Source organism: Stegostoma tigrinum, chromosome 3, assembly GCF_030684315.1.
Source record: "Stegostoma tigrinum isolate sSteTig4 chromosome 3, sSteTig4.hap1, whole genome shotgun sequence".
In the NCBI taxonomy this organism is placed as follows: domain Eukaryota; kingdom Metazoa; phylum Chordata; class Chondrichthyes; order Orectolobiformes; family Stegostomatidae; genus Stegostoma; species Stegostoma tigrinum.
The window spans coordinates 110675254-110689750 of NC_081356.1; the positions used below are offsets into that span (position 1 = coordinate 110675254).

At 39.2% G+C, this 14497-nt stretch overlaps 1 protein-coding gene across 13 annotated transcripts in view; it reads right to left on the reverse strand.

Annotated features, from left to right (window-relative positions):
• LOC125450809 (microtubule-associated serine/threonine-protein kinase 4-like) overlaps positions 1 to 14497 on the reverse strand; it is a 457413-nt gene that overhangs the window by 86428 nt on the left and 356488 nt on the right. For 8 of the 13 annotated variants that reach the window (XM_048527021.2, XM_059644829.1, XM_048527030.2 and 5 more), the window contains 6 exons: positions 13789 to 13861; positions 10541 to 10561; positions 6083 to 6161; positions 4525 to 4682; positions 1726 to 1801; positions 363 to 572 (listed from right to left, as the gene is read on the reverse strand). In XM_048527021.2, coding sequence (XP_048382978.1) covers positions 363 to 572; positions 1726 to 1801; positions 4525 to 4682; positions 6083 to 6161; positions 10541 to 10561; positions 13789 to 13861 — 617 coding nt within the window. The remainder of the gene's footprint in view (positions 1 to 362; positions 573 to 1725; positions 1802 to 4524; positions 4683 to 6082; positions 6162 to 10540; positions 10562 to 13788; positions 13862 to 14497) is intronic. The other 5 variants (XM_059644830.1, XM_048527023.2, XM_059644831.1 and 2 more) reach the window with 2 other exon arrangements.

Consider the following 14497-nt stretch of genomic DNA (forward strand, 5'->3'; position numbering starts at 1 on the left):
CTATTTGCAGGAGAACTGAGAAAGAATCAGTTACGCTGGCCGAATTGCTCTGTAGAGACCTGGCACAGACACAATGAGTCCAATGCCTTCTTTACTTGCTGTATTCAATCTGTAATTTTTATACTGGTATTGGTTAGACAGTTTTAACCAGCGTACTTCATTACAAAATTCCTCCATCATTAAATAATCAAACATTTTGCAACCTTCAAATGGTAATAATGTTCTTTTGTTTATTCATTTTATTCTAATCAGGGTAACTTGTGTTTCAGATTCGTACCTTCCATTCAGCCACATGAGTTTCAAATCACAAAAAATCAAATTTGTTCTTATCCATTTATCAGAAAAAACTTAGAAATACCTACTTCCTGCAACAACTTTTCTAATTTTTCCTGCAATTCAAAGAAGTATCTTGAGGTGATATGGCCCTGTCGGGATTTATCCAGGCAATCTCGTGCCAGCTCAATGATCTGGTGATGTGCAAAACTGAGGACTCCATCTGCTAGTGGAAGAACATTATCAAGAGAATAGCTAGTGATAATGTCCTGCAGCCTTTCTTCCATCTGGGCTGTGGCCTAAGGATTGAAACAACTTGGTTAATGCATTAAAGTATCAAATAAACACCAAACATATTCCAAATTTTGAAATATTGCTATTGTATATGCAAAATTTCATAACATTGATTTTCAGCTTTATAACATGCAGCAGAGTATATTGGGACTTTCGTCACAAACTGCAAAGCTAAACTTTCTTCATGATGAAAGGAAGTAATTTATCTCATGCTAACCACATTGGTTATATATTTATGAGTGGGTTGCTTGGTCACTGCATGTACAATTTACTGGCCACTGATGATGCTGAACGAAAATTTACTGACACTTATTAGGTTGTGAAGTGCTCTATAAGATCAGCCACTTATGAGCCATGTATCCATCATAATGGATTTTTATAATGTACCCTCTTTATTAGATAATTTATAGCTTCAAAATACACGTCACCCAAGTATATTCACTTTGTAAACCGTTGAATAAAAATGTAAGCACACACATTTCAGAACAAGTATGAAAGACTACATTCTGGAATGACTTTTTAAAATGGGGAATAAATTCTGGGACAGGCAGTTTCATTTTGATCTAATGTCTTGTGCAAAGTGCAAAAGTACAGGAATAAGGTTTCTTAAAAGTTAGGAATACCTAGTTATTACATTATTGTTTTACAACTATTTTATTCCTGAATATGATAATTGGAAAGAAATATGTAAATAACGGTCACATAATTTTGAGGCTCCACACTCATTCTTCATGTCTCAAATTATTTTTTAAAGTGCGATTTTACTTGTAAACAATTTAACCTACCCTTTTTCTTCACAATATTTTCTCCATCCAAACATAATATTTTGAATCTTTAACTCAGGCATTGTCTTCAGCTTCCTACAGTGCAAAATTTCATCAGAGAGCAAACTTAGTAAACCAGGCACTTTTTCTGCCAATGAAATGTCCAGATCTGGCAAATAAACCTGGTCAAACCTTTAATACTTTTGCAAAGCAAACAAAGAAGGTAGCCGCTGAGCGAATACACTCAGTAACACTGCAAACCTTTTATAGCTTTTGCATGGTCCAAAATAAAAATTCAAAACCTGGACAAATTTCAGCTGCAGAAACTTGTGACCATATCCAGATGCCGGTAATTTACTGCAGTTTGAACTGCATCATCTGTAAACAATCTTGCCTTTGGAAATCGTTCCTTGTAGACATGGTTCATCATGATAATCTCATTATCACAGCAAGCTGGAGAACGTCCAGGGCTACAGACAAGACAAACATTTTATAAGCCGACAAGCATTTTATTCACTTTCAGAATGAATAAATGTTCTTGAAATTCTCCTGTAAAAGGGTGGCAATTATGATATAAACTCTGTAAACTTTTCAGCAGACTCTACCCCTGCAAATAGTTAAAAAGCAAATGAAATACCAGCTCTAAATCAGGTCAAAAAGCAAAATGTTCCAAATGCAACAATATTCTTACAAGACAATCTAGGCAGCATAGAAGTTTATATCTAGAGGTTTAAGGTTAAAATGTCATAGCAATACACCTCTTAAAGTACGAACAATTATCTGAAGCCATTTCAAATTTATGCAGGTTTATTTGTCATCATGTAATTTACTTGTCTATACAATTTAAACCATTGTAACCTGAAAGGTCAATTTGCATGAATACAGCATTTTTGCCGAAGAATAGATGTATCCTTCAACACGGCTTCAGCTATACATTTGGAAATGTTTTATCATTAGCTTTTATTGAATGACATGTAACGGGCTTTTAGCCATGCAGCACACCCTGAATTTCTGTTTTAATTATCTGTTAAAGTACCCAGATATGTAAAATTACAGACAATCTCTCATACAAAAATTAAAATAGTCAGAACCAATTTTCCAAAATGACATCCTAATAGATTTAATAAGGTACTAATTCCATAGTTATTAATAGCACACTGAAAGTATACCAAGATATATTTGCATTAAGGCTCACATCGGCTTCAAGTTCAAACACATCCAAAAAGCTCCATCTGTTCTTCCAAAAATACTTTCAATTTTGAAAATATCTTCAGAGGCAGTCCAATCAAGATCGAAGAGTAGCTTGCTGTGGTGATAAGCAAATGATGACAGATCTGGTATGTTAGCCTAAAGCTCACTGAACTGAGGTGAGATGCAGAAGCTGATGACCGTGTAACTTCTACTTGAGCCTCAAGTTCCATCGCATTTTATTTTTTTCATTCATTCATGGGCTGAGGATGTTACTGGCTAGGCAGCATTTATTGCCCATGCCTAATTGCCCAGAGGGCAGTTAAGAGTCAACCACATTGCTATGGTTTTGGAATCACATGTAGGCTAGACCAGGTAAGGAAGGCAGTTTCTCTCCCTAAAGGACGTTTGACAATGGATTCACAGTCATCATTGGGTTCTTAATTCCAGATATTTATTGAATTCAAATTCCACCATTTGCCATGCTGGGATTTGAACCCGGGTCCCTGGGAAGTTGTCTGGGTCTCTGGATTAAACAGTCTGGCAATAATACCAGTAGGCCATCACCTCCCCTGCTTTCAGGTTCTTTTGGAACTTTAATTTCTGTTCTACTGGAGGCTGTCTACATAAAAGACAATGAGGAGTTACACTGTGCGCTAAATTAACTTCCCATAGATCTGTATGTCCATTTAAAGTTCTGCCTGGTTCTAAAGGAATCACTGCTTCTTTATATGTGATCCACAATTGAGTCTCCCATTCTGAGAAAATGTGAATTATCCTGAATTGAACATACTCTATATTATTGACAAAAATTAAAATAAGTGATGTCAAAGATCAAGTCAGTGTAAATCATAGTATGGTGAAATCAAAATATTAGTGAATATTAATGACTTAACAGCTGCCAACACAAGACAAATCTTTAATGCAAAAGATTTTTAGTGGCAGGGGACAGAGACATTTTTGTCCAAGGATTTTCCAGGCCTAATTACAGCTCGGCGAGCATCTGGCAGTTTCAGATTGATCTGGAGTTTCAGCCAAGACATTTCCAGACAGAGGATCTGAAGCTATCCCAGTAACCTTAGATCCTGTTTCCGACCAACGCATGCCAATTAGAGCAAAGGTGATGGCCAAAAATGTCCTGAACCTGTTTGAAACCATTAGCATCAGCCACGGTCTATGGAGCAATGGGGTTAAAAGTTTTCCATGTCGGACATCAGCCCTCTGGCTTAAGTTACATGTTCAGGACTCAAGCTCATTCCAAACTGCCACTTTCCCTGGAGATGTTTAAGGCTAAAATACATACATTAAAAAAAAGAGTGAAGCCATACAGTAGGTTTAAAAGAAGCCCATTTATGAAGCAAATTTATGGAGATGGAATGATTCACAGTGAGTTAGAACTCAATAAGGCCTGCTGTTGCTACTTGTAGCTTCTACCCAGAGACCTGCTGTAATGGTACACCATGTTCATCTGTTTTGTGATACTGATTTGATCATGTCAATTGAAATTAATGACCAATCATTTTTAAATTGTAACGTACAGTGCAAAGAAGCTTGTTGATTAGTCAGTATCCAGTAAATCGTTAAAGTTCATTCTATTCCTAAAGTTTAAGATGGTATTAGAACTGGTGGCAAAGTTAATAAAATATATATAAAGATGAAAATAAGTAGGGGAGTAAAATAATGAACTTGTTAAATAAAACATGTTAGGAATGGTAGGACAGGTAACGTCTCACAACTGCAGCACTATTTTATTCATTTATGAGACGTGGGTTTCACTGGTTGGGTCAGTATTCACTACCTATCCCTAATTACCCTTAAGGCAGCATTTTGGCATTGATTCCCTTTAATGCATGCACTTAGACAATATATTAATTGTTTCTTCGACAAAGAACTGAAATTGTATCATCCTTAACTGTAGCAAAACATAATCCATTTTCCCTCACAACGCCTTTTTCATTAATATTAATGAGAAGAAATTTTAGTCTTCAAGTTGATGGTTACAAACCTAAGACTTCGCGAACGTGGTCGCATGGCAGGAGGCCTCCGCTTCTCATCGTTGGCGATGGTATCCGTACTGCAGAAATGCTTGGAAAGAAAGTGAAGCTCATCCGGAGTCGGTTGGTATGGCAACTGATGTAGCTTTTCCTGAGATGAACACGATGACTAGAAAAATAAGAGGTAGAACATTACTGTTCATTTCACAGATTGCTTTCTATAGAAGGATGCTGGATATTAACAAAAGGGCCAAGAATTCTGGTGGAAACATGTGCAGGGTCCATCAGGAGGAATGATGTCAATTAACAGAACATCAAACTATAATAAAATAAAAGAGGCCAATTGTTTATCCAAAAGTCATTTGTGCTATCCAGTACACTTTCCATGAGGGGAGTGGACGAGAAATAACATTTCCCCGATGAACTAGCATCTGAGTTTAACAATGACCATGAATCCACTGATTGTCAGCAAAACCCATCTGGTTCACCGCTGTCCTTTAGGGAAAGGAACTGCCATCCTTACACGGTCTGGCCTTCATGTGACTCCAGACCCACAGCAACATGGTTGTCTCTTAACTGCCCTCTGGGCAATTAGGGACAGGCAATAAATGCTGGTCTAGCCAACGATGCCCTTGTCCCATGAATGAATAAAAAAAAATTCAATGACTTTCAATAAGTCACAGAAAAAGTTCGTTTGCTTTTGAACATGCTGTTGAAATGTTACCATAATTAAACATTACATGCTAACTCAGTCATCTGTTAGTTACTAGCTCCTTGCTCAGACTAAATAAGAATTACTTGACTATTCAACTGACTAGGCTGAATAATTATCCCGAAAGGAAAAAGAAGCAAAGAACCACGGATGCTTGAAGTCAGAAACAAAAACAGAAATTGCTGAGAAAACTCAGCAGCTCTGGCAGCTTCTGTTGGGAGAAAACAGAATTACAGCTTTGGGTTCAGTGACCTTTCTTCAGTTCTGAAACATTAATTCCCCTTTCTCTGGACAGATGCTGTCATTCATGCTGAGTTTTCCCAACAATTTCTGTTTTTGTGTCCAATTATCCCAAAAAGCTTAGAAACATTAATCACAGTTCATATACTTTTCAGTCACATCTTCTCAGCCCATTTAAAGTGTTTGCTGCAACTTGAACGTTTCCAACTCTTCACTGTTTCTTTTTAATCCTCCAACCAAAATTAATTTCAGGGTGGATCAATTGCAGGTGTGTTTTAGAAAGAAGCAAACACAATAATTTCAAAAATAAGTCACTTAATTTACTGCTTGGAGCTTAGAACACACAACCTTGCTAAATCTTTTCTAAAACTGATTCCCTGATTCATTAAGTTTCCAAAGAAAGGAAACCAGAATATACGGAAGCATATCACCCCAGTGAACCAGAACAAGTGTTTTCAGGCTCTGGAATGCTTGGTGCTATTTTAACATGCAAAGAACAGGTTCAACTTTTAGCAAATTAATGCATAAATTTGTTATTGGTCTCTATCTGCTTACAGGAAATTTTGTGGTTGCTGTGCAAGAATAAGATGATATGGATGAGATCAAAAGAAACTTACAGACACAGTGGAGCTTGGAGTATTCGTGCCATATCCAGATGATGGGAGAGAAGCCAAAGACCATCGACGCCCATCACTCCTGAAATAATTTTAGAAGTTATCTCAATATTAACTCTAACATTTAAGGTCAAACATCTATAAACAATTACAAAGTTTTAAACTGTTTCTTTTTTAACATGAGTTGCGTGTATTGTAGTTCAACTACACTGGAAGTGGAAAGTCAGTTCACTTGACACTGATGCTGAATCTATGGCATAGGCTTGTCATTAAAATACACCAGTAAGGAAGTCAGTAATGTCATAGTTCAAAAGTAGGAGTGTATTATTTTTCTCAATGGGAATTGAATGTAAAAGTTAAGTGACACAAATGGCAAGAATGCAGGCAACATTTTTATTTCAGTGGGCAAAGACTTCTCACACAGATTCTTAAACATGAGTGGTCTGGCAGGTTTAATAAGTAGATAAATATCTAGGGCCACATATAAACATAACCCGAGCTGTTGAGCGAAGTGGGTGAGAAAATAGCAGGGGTGCTGCCAATAATGTTCAATTCCTCTCTGGCCACAGGAGAGGTTGTTGACTTGCTCGCTGAGCTGGCTTGTTTTTGTTCAGACATTTTGTCACCATGCTCAGTGACATCATCAGTGTAGCCTCCAACAAAGTGATGTTATTCTACTTCGTTTGGAATTTATATTGTCCAATCTGTTATCATTTCTGGTTTATATGCGTGTCTATGTTTGCCTTGGGGTACTACGGTTACCTTGTCCTAGTTAAATTGATGGCCTTCATTGTCTGAATATATCAATATTAAGACATGACAAACATAGACACGCTCGGGAATTCCTAGAGGCATGCTTCTCCTCCAGTACTTCGATAAACAAACATATAGAATTGGACCCCATATATAAACCCATACAGATCAAAACCAGAAATGACACTAACTCACCATAACTGACCAAATAGTATAAACTACAAGTGGAGTAGAATAACATCGCTTCATCGGAGGCTCCACTGAAGATGTTGCTGAGCACGGTGACGAAACATCTGAACGAAAAATGGCCAGCTCGGCGAGCAAAATCAACAACCTCATCCACAACCCCAGCTACAGATCTTTGCCAGAACTTTGAACGGGAGAGGTGCCAGAGGGCCGGAGGCCAGCTAAAATGGTACTGTTGTTCAACAAGGGAGCAAGGGATAAACTAGGAGTTAATAGGCCAGTCAATCTAACTCAATGGCAGGGAAACTATTGTAAGAAATTCTGAGGGGAAAAATTAATTAAGAACATTCAGCACAATTTTGTTAAGGGCAGGTCATATCTGACCAACTTGATTGACTTTTTAAGTAACCTGGTGTTTGGATTAGGGCAATACATATGACACAGTCTAATTAGGCTTCAGCAAGGCTTCTGATACGGTCCCATTTGGGAAATTAACAGCGCAAGTAAAAGCTTATGGGATCCAATGAAATTTGGTTAATTGGATCCAGTATCGGCAGAGCTAGGTGAAGGTTGAGAGATGATTCTGTGACTGGAAGCCTCTGTCCAGTGGGGTTCCACAGGGATCAGCATTGGGGCCCTTGCTGTTTGTGCTGTACACAAATGATTTAGATTTGAATGTAGAAGGGTCAGTCAGTAAGTTTGGAGATGATATGAAAGTTGGCAGTAAATAGTAAAGACAGCCTTAGATTAAAGGAGGATGTAGATCAGCTGGTCACATGGAATATATGATGAAGAGTAGGACTCTGGGAAGCATGGAGGATCAGAGGGACTTAGTGTACATGAGCACTGGCATGACAGGTAGATAGTGAATATGGAGCTATATGGGATGCTTGTCTTTATTAGCCATGGCATGGACTCAGAGCAGTAAGGTTATGACTCAGAGCAGTAAGGTTATGCTGGAACCATTCATGCCACAGGTTCGGCCACAGTTGGGGAATCAAGTACAATTCTGGAATCCATGTAGAGTAGGGATTTGATTGCACTGGAAAGCGTGCAGAGGAGATTCACCAAGATACTGCATAGGTTGGAGAGTTTTAGTCAGGAATGGAGAATGGATAGGCTTGGATTGTTTTCATTGGAGCAGGAGGAGATTATGAAGGGTCACTATGAGGGGCATAGATAGGGCAGACAGGAAGAGACTTTTCCCCTTGGTGGAGGGACCAATGATCAGGGATGAAATGAAGGGAGAGAAAGAAAGATTGGATTGAGAGACAGAAACGTTCAAAAAACTTTAAAAACAATTAAGACCCAAAGAATTGAGATCCATAACTAAGAGTTAAAATTAGCTGACAGTGGAAAGATACTTCAACTTGAAATGATTTCGCTTTCTCGGTCATGCCTACTGCACACATACAGAAGCTTCACATTATTCCTTTCGTTTCAATCCAGATAGAACCACTGAAGCCAATGGTGGAATGCCACAGTTCACCAGCAACTTGTATATGTCTATGTTTAATAGCAAAGCTACCATTGGCTGAAGCTGCTGCACCACTTGCACATAAATAACAATAAATAGCATTTGCCTTGTTGTTGTTCAAGAGCAAAATCTGACTTTATGTTTAATAATAATATAATCGTGGAGTCAGAGTCGAGCAGCATGGAAACCCTTCCGTCCAACACATCCGTACTGACCAGATATTCTAAACTGATCTAGTCCCATTTGCCAGCATTTGATCCATATCTCCATCAAAGATGTTTTTTAGATGTTGTAGTTGTTCCACTTCCATCACTTCCTCTGGCAGTTCCATACACGCACCAGCTTCTGACTAACAACGTTACGCTGCAGGTCCTGTTTAAATCTTTCCCCTTTCACATTAAACCTATGCTCCCTAGTGTTGGATTGCCCCACCCTGGGAAAAAGGCATTGGCTATTCATCCTATCTGTGCCCCTGAAGATTTTATAAGCCTGTAGTGTAGGTCCTCCATATACTGTACCACCAATAACAAGTGACTCTCTCATGACTGTGACAACTTGTTGCGTCTGCCTGTATCCCCCCCCCCACACTAGCAACTACAGTTTTTGAGAAGATTTATAGCTCAGGTTACGGATGAGGTTGTAGATTTGCTCACCAAGCCGATGTGTTTGGTTGTAGATGTTCAGTCACCCTGTCAGGTAACATCATCAGTGTGCCGGTGTTCTGTCCCACTTGTTATTTAAATGCCCCTGTTTGCTGACGTGGTTGGCGTTACTTCCAGTTCTATTTTCCAGTGGTTTGTCATGTCTCTGATGGGCTCGTGCTATTATGAATGTGTTGTCCCAGTTGAATTTGTGTCCTTGTGGATTGAAACCAGTGAGAATTGGTTGTGTCTCTTGGTGGCTAGTTGGTGTTCGTGTGCCCTTATAGATATGTAATGTCAGATCCCTAGGTATCAACGCAGCCCACAAACTAACAACCATCCTATGACAACTACTGATGAACATAAAGGATCTCACACCCACAACCGATGAAACTAATGTAATGTACAAAATATCAAAAAAGGACTGTGAGAAACATTACAGAGGCCAAACACACCGGCTCGGTGAGCAAGTCTACAACCTCACGAGTGACTACAATTCAAAAGTATTCTATTGGATGTGAAGCTCCATGGTGAAAGGTGTCTCAGAATAATTTTCTAGTACCTTTGGCATTATAACCCATTCAAAAGTACTTTAGGGACAAAAGAACAAAGCAGACTCAGTGGAGAATTTTAAACTGGCTGGGCTGAAAGCAAAGGCAGGATAGAACCTGGCTTCCAAACAGATAGTAAAGGGTTCGTATTTCAGAGCCACTCATCACTCAGATCCACCAACCACTGCTGGAGACGTTACAGTCAGACCTACCTTGGATAAATGACAGGACATGAGAATATGAAGCCTGAGAGATGAAGCATGCCCGATACATCACCTTTTATTCTTTTTGCAGTCCTAAGAATCTGGAAAAATTATTAACTTGCTGAAACGCATTGAGGACTATAAGAATCAGAAACCTGACAGAGAAAAGCATATTTTTCCTGATCCAAAGTCTTGACTTTCCCTTCCCATACAAAATGGTTCACTCTCATTTTTTTCAGCCCTCGTCCCCGGACTGCAGTGAAAAACAAAACTTTTAAATCACCTCTCTCAATGAATGAACACCTACGTAAAATAAATATTGCAAGAGTAGAGAAAATTAAGAAATGACAGATGGAAGCTGAAGCTTGTCTATGTAACCTTTAGGTTCTGTGGATAATTCTTCAGTTATATGGGAGCATTTTGGACAATAAAAATGAAACACAAACTATATGAAGTTTGTCCTTAACCCACAACCCATCACTTGTCTTGCAAGTTTTTTCTCTCTCAAAAGAAAGAAAATATAGATTTAAATTTCACACTGAAAATAAAACCGCAAGTAAAACAAGTTATGACAAAGCAGACAAAAATAGCTTTGGTTAGTGAGTAGTATGATGCAGACAGTTTCATAAATTATCCCCATGCTGACTTACCTGTCGGTTCTGTGGCCGTGACTGAACGATATCACAGGATAGTTAAGAAGCAGAAAAACAAAGGCAAAACAGACACTTAAGATATTCAATCATGAAATGATGAGTGGCAAAATCAGAATAATGTTTAGACAGCAACATCATTTACAGTTTATATTCTTCCTACAACACTCCAAAATGGCCACTAATTCCAACGTACTCATCAGCCCAAGACATTCACATTTTACGTTGCATGCAGATCAATTCATCTCTCATAAAATGGCATTACAATTCAATCAATGAAACCTCAATGTCAAGGCTCTCTGTTACTGTTATTTCAACGACTGTAGGTAATAGCGTATAAGTCAACCTCTGAAACCTGAAAAATCTAAAACAGAGGCCAATGTATATGCCTGGTAAAAATGTATAGTGCGCGTGTTGGTGATGTTGGTCTCCGTCTCAAAATACGGAATAAGACACAATGCTGGTAATTCAAATTAAATGTATCTGGCATGTTTTCTTGAAATTTATTCTGCAATGATATCTTTAACAATGATCAAAACATTTTTAAAAATCCATTTTTTTCAGTGTCTGATACAGAGTGTTGATTAAATTCACTGAGTCAATGTGAGAATGGTGTCATCATCAGGATCCCACGCTGAACTAGACTTGGTACATATGGTTTCAACATCATTCCTTCACAACAAATCATCTTCCCTGCCCCCCCCCACCTCCACTGAATTGCATGCTCCTCATTTTTATTTTAAATGATCTCATGTCAGTGTTTGCATTAATAACATCCTATAACTTGATGACAAAACCATGAGAAACTTCAAATAGAGCATTACAGCACAGTAGCTAGCACTGTTGCCTCAGAGTGCCTGGGGTTCTGGGTTCAATTCCAACCTCAGTTGTCCGAGTGGAGTTGGGCACTCTCCGAGTGTCTGTAATGGCTTCCTCCAGCTGCTCCAGTTTCCTCCCACAGTCCAAGATGTAAAGGTTAGGTGCACTGGCCATGGGAAATATGGACTTACAGCGTGGGATGTTCTTTGGAGGGTCAGTGCAGAGTCAAAGGGCTGAATGGCCTCTTTCTGCACCGTTGAGATTCTCTTAGGACATATTTCCACTTGTAAAGGTTTCTCCTCCACTAACCATCCATCTATTCAGTGGCCAAATATGATGCCCGAATGGCTTGTTGAGGCATACATCGAAAGCTTGAACTATATTAAAGCGCCTCATAAAACATCAATTTGGGTGTTGTGTCTTTGCAGACCCCTTTTGATCTCGTCAGTTAAAGGGAACTCAACACATCCATCTTGAACAAAGGACAATAACTGCATGCATTATCAAAGAACTTTACTCTACCCCCATTCATTCAATCGTTGTAAAGCACATTTGCAAAATTTCCGGCTGGTAATTTCATTTGTGGCATGGCTTAACAACTGAAAACGACAGTGGGCTTTAGCTGGGTTCTGTTCTCTGAACCATTCAGCTCCATTGCTTTTCTGGGCTCAGCGGTTTGATTTAGACCATTCAGTGCATATGTAGGCAATTTCTTCCCGGCAGCAATCTAACCATTCTGACAAATTTCAACCAGCTATTCTGGAAAACGCTTCTCAAGATCGGGCCAGCACTTGTCCCTGTTCTCTTCACGCAATTCAGTCCTGGGCAACATCTTCAGTGTGGGTTTTTCTTCTCCATTCTCACACTAGCTGTTCACTAGTACCGAATTACCTTGCTACAGCACAGTTATTTTGACAAGTTCTCAAATGTTTTGACTTTTGGCTTAAAACTGTCCTTTTATTTTGTTTTCGTTTGCCATTGGATCTATTTTTGATCGTCATTAGCTACAAGAAATCTGTTCTGTGTGGGAGTGTTCTCAGACTCCTGCACACTTCTTAGCCACACGACCAATATTCCCTCTGAGCTACAAGCAGGGTTTCCATGCACACTGACTGGCTTCAGCATGCAGACTGTGGCACTGGCCATGCACAGATCTCGGAGGGCCATGCAACCAGAAAGCAATAGACAATAGGTGCTGGAGTAGGCCATTCGGCCCTTTGAGCCAGCACCACCATTCATTATGATCATGGCTGATCATCCACAATCAGTATCCTGTTCCTGCCTTATCCCCATAACCCTTGATTCCACTATCTTTAAGAGCTCTGTCTATCTCTTTCTTGAAAGTATACAGAGAGTTGGCCTCCACTGCCTTCTGAGGCAGAGCATTCCGTATATCCACCACACTCTGGGTGAAGAAATTTTTCCTCAACTCTGTTCTAAATGGCCGACCCCTTATTTTTAAACTGTGTTCTCTGGTTCTGGACTCACCTATCAGCGGAAACATGCTTCCTGCCTCCAGAGTGTCCAATCCCTTAATAATCTTATATGCTTCAATCAGATCCCCTCTCATCCTTCTAAACTCGAGTGTATACAAGCCCAGTCGCTCCAATCTTTCAACATATGATAGTCCCGCCATTCTGGGAATTGACCTCGTGAACCTACGTTGCACTCCCTCAATAGCAAGAATGTCCTTCCTCAAATTTGGAGACCAAAACTACACACAATACTCCAGGTGCGGTCTCACCACGGCCATGTACACCTGAAGGACCTCTTTGCTCTGATACTCAATTCCTTTTGTTATGAAGGCCAGCATGCTATTAGCTTTCTTCACTGCCTGCTGTACTCGCATGCTTGCTTTCATTGACTGATGTACAAGAACACCTAGATCTCGTTGTACTTCCCCTTTACCTAACTTGACTTCATTGAGAGCAAATCAGAGAGAGTGCTGAACATGATCCAAATTGCCTGCTAGACTCTATGTGTTGACTTATATCAAGAGAGTATCATGCATTTGTGGGAGAAAAAATTGAGACCAACTTCTATTAAGAATGCAGCTTCTTATTTAGCAAAAAAGGGCAGGTTGATATAAATGCAGTGCATATGCCTAAAATATAAATTTTGGTGCCAAAAGGATATAGCAAATCAACTTTGCAATTCACTAAGAAAAGCTCTCTGATGCTTTTAGGTATTGATAACATTTCCAACCACTTGGGATGGGCTGAATGGCATTGTACACACTGTAGGGATTCTATGAGTACATATATTTCCACTCAAAGGTTTCTTCTTCGTTAACCATCCACCTATTCAGTGGGCCAAAAATGATGCCAAGATGACTTGGTTCAAAATGTTAATACATTTTTTGAAGATATTAAAATGGTCGCAGAAAGCAATTACTGATGTTACGTGATTGAGGTTTTACTCCTACTTACCTTCGAGCAAAGGAAAAATGAGCTGAGGCACTGGGGGAGAAATTTCTTGGGCTGTCTTGAGGGCTGTTTCCTGCTAAAGAGATGAATATCTTTGATCAGTGTATACAGCCTTGAGAAATGATATTAAAAGGAATTGCTCCTCCTAATAAATGTAATAAAGCAGTCTTAAACCAACAACATTGTAATTTTGGACTCAAGGAAGTATGGACTTTTAAAAGTTTTCATTCAGAAAAAAATACATATACATATTTTATGATACCATTGTCCAGTTTTATCACTATTTATGGAACACTTTGGGGTTGTTAGTTAGCTTGTGTGCATTCTTGAATGGTGGTGGGATTGGCTTGCCAAGACGACTTGGAAACAATCCCTGAGGTTCATTTGGATCAGGATGATGAAAGGGTCTGTTTTCTCATCTCTTCCAATTTATTCTTTTTCTTCAACTTCTGTAAAAACATCAATATATGCTTTTTACATTAAATCCAAGTATGTTGCAAGCTATCTTAGCTAGATCCCGTCAACTGCATTGAAGGCAGGTATGTGCCAGGCTCCTTAAGTGGAAGCTCTGATGCTCAGAAAGACAGCTGCTAGAAAGTACCAGCTGGAGGCTGGGTACATGAAAATGCAGTTAACCAGAAATTGTTGGTGACCTTGATTCGTTTACATCAAGGTAAGTCATTGTTGCTCAAGCTTCACATCTCCACCTGTG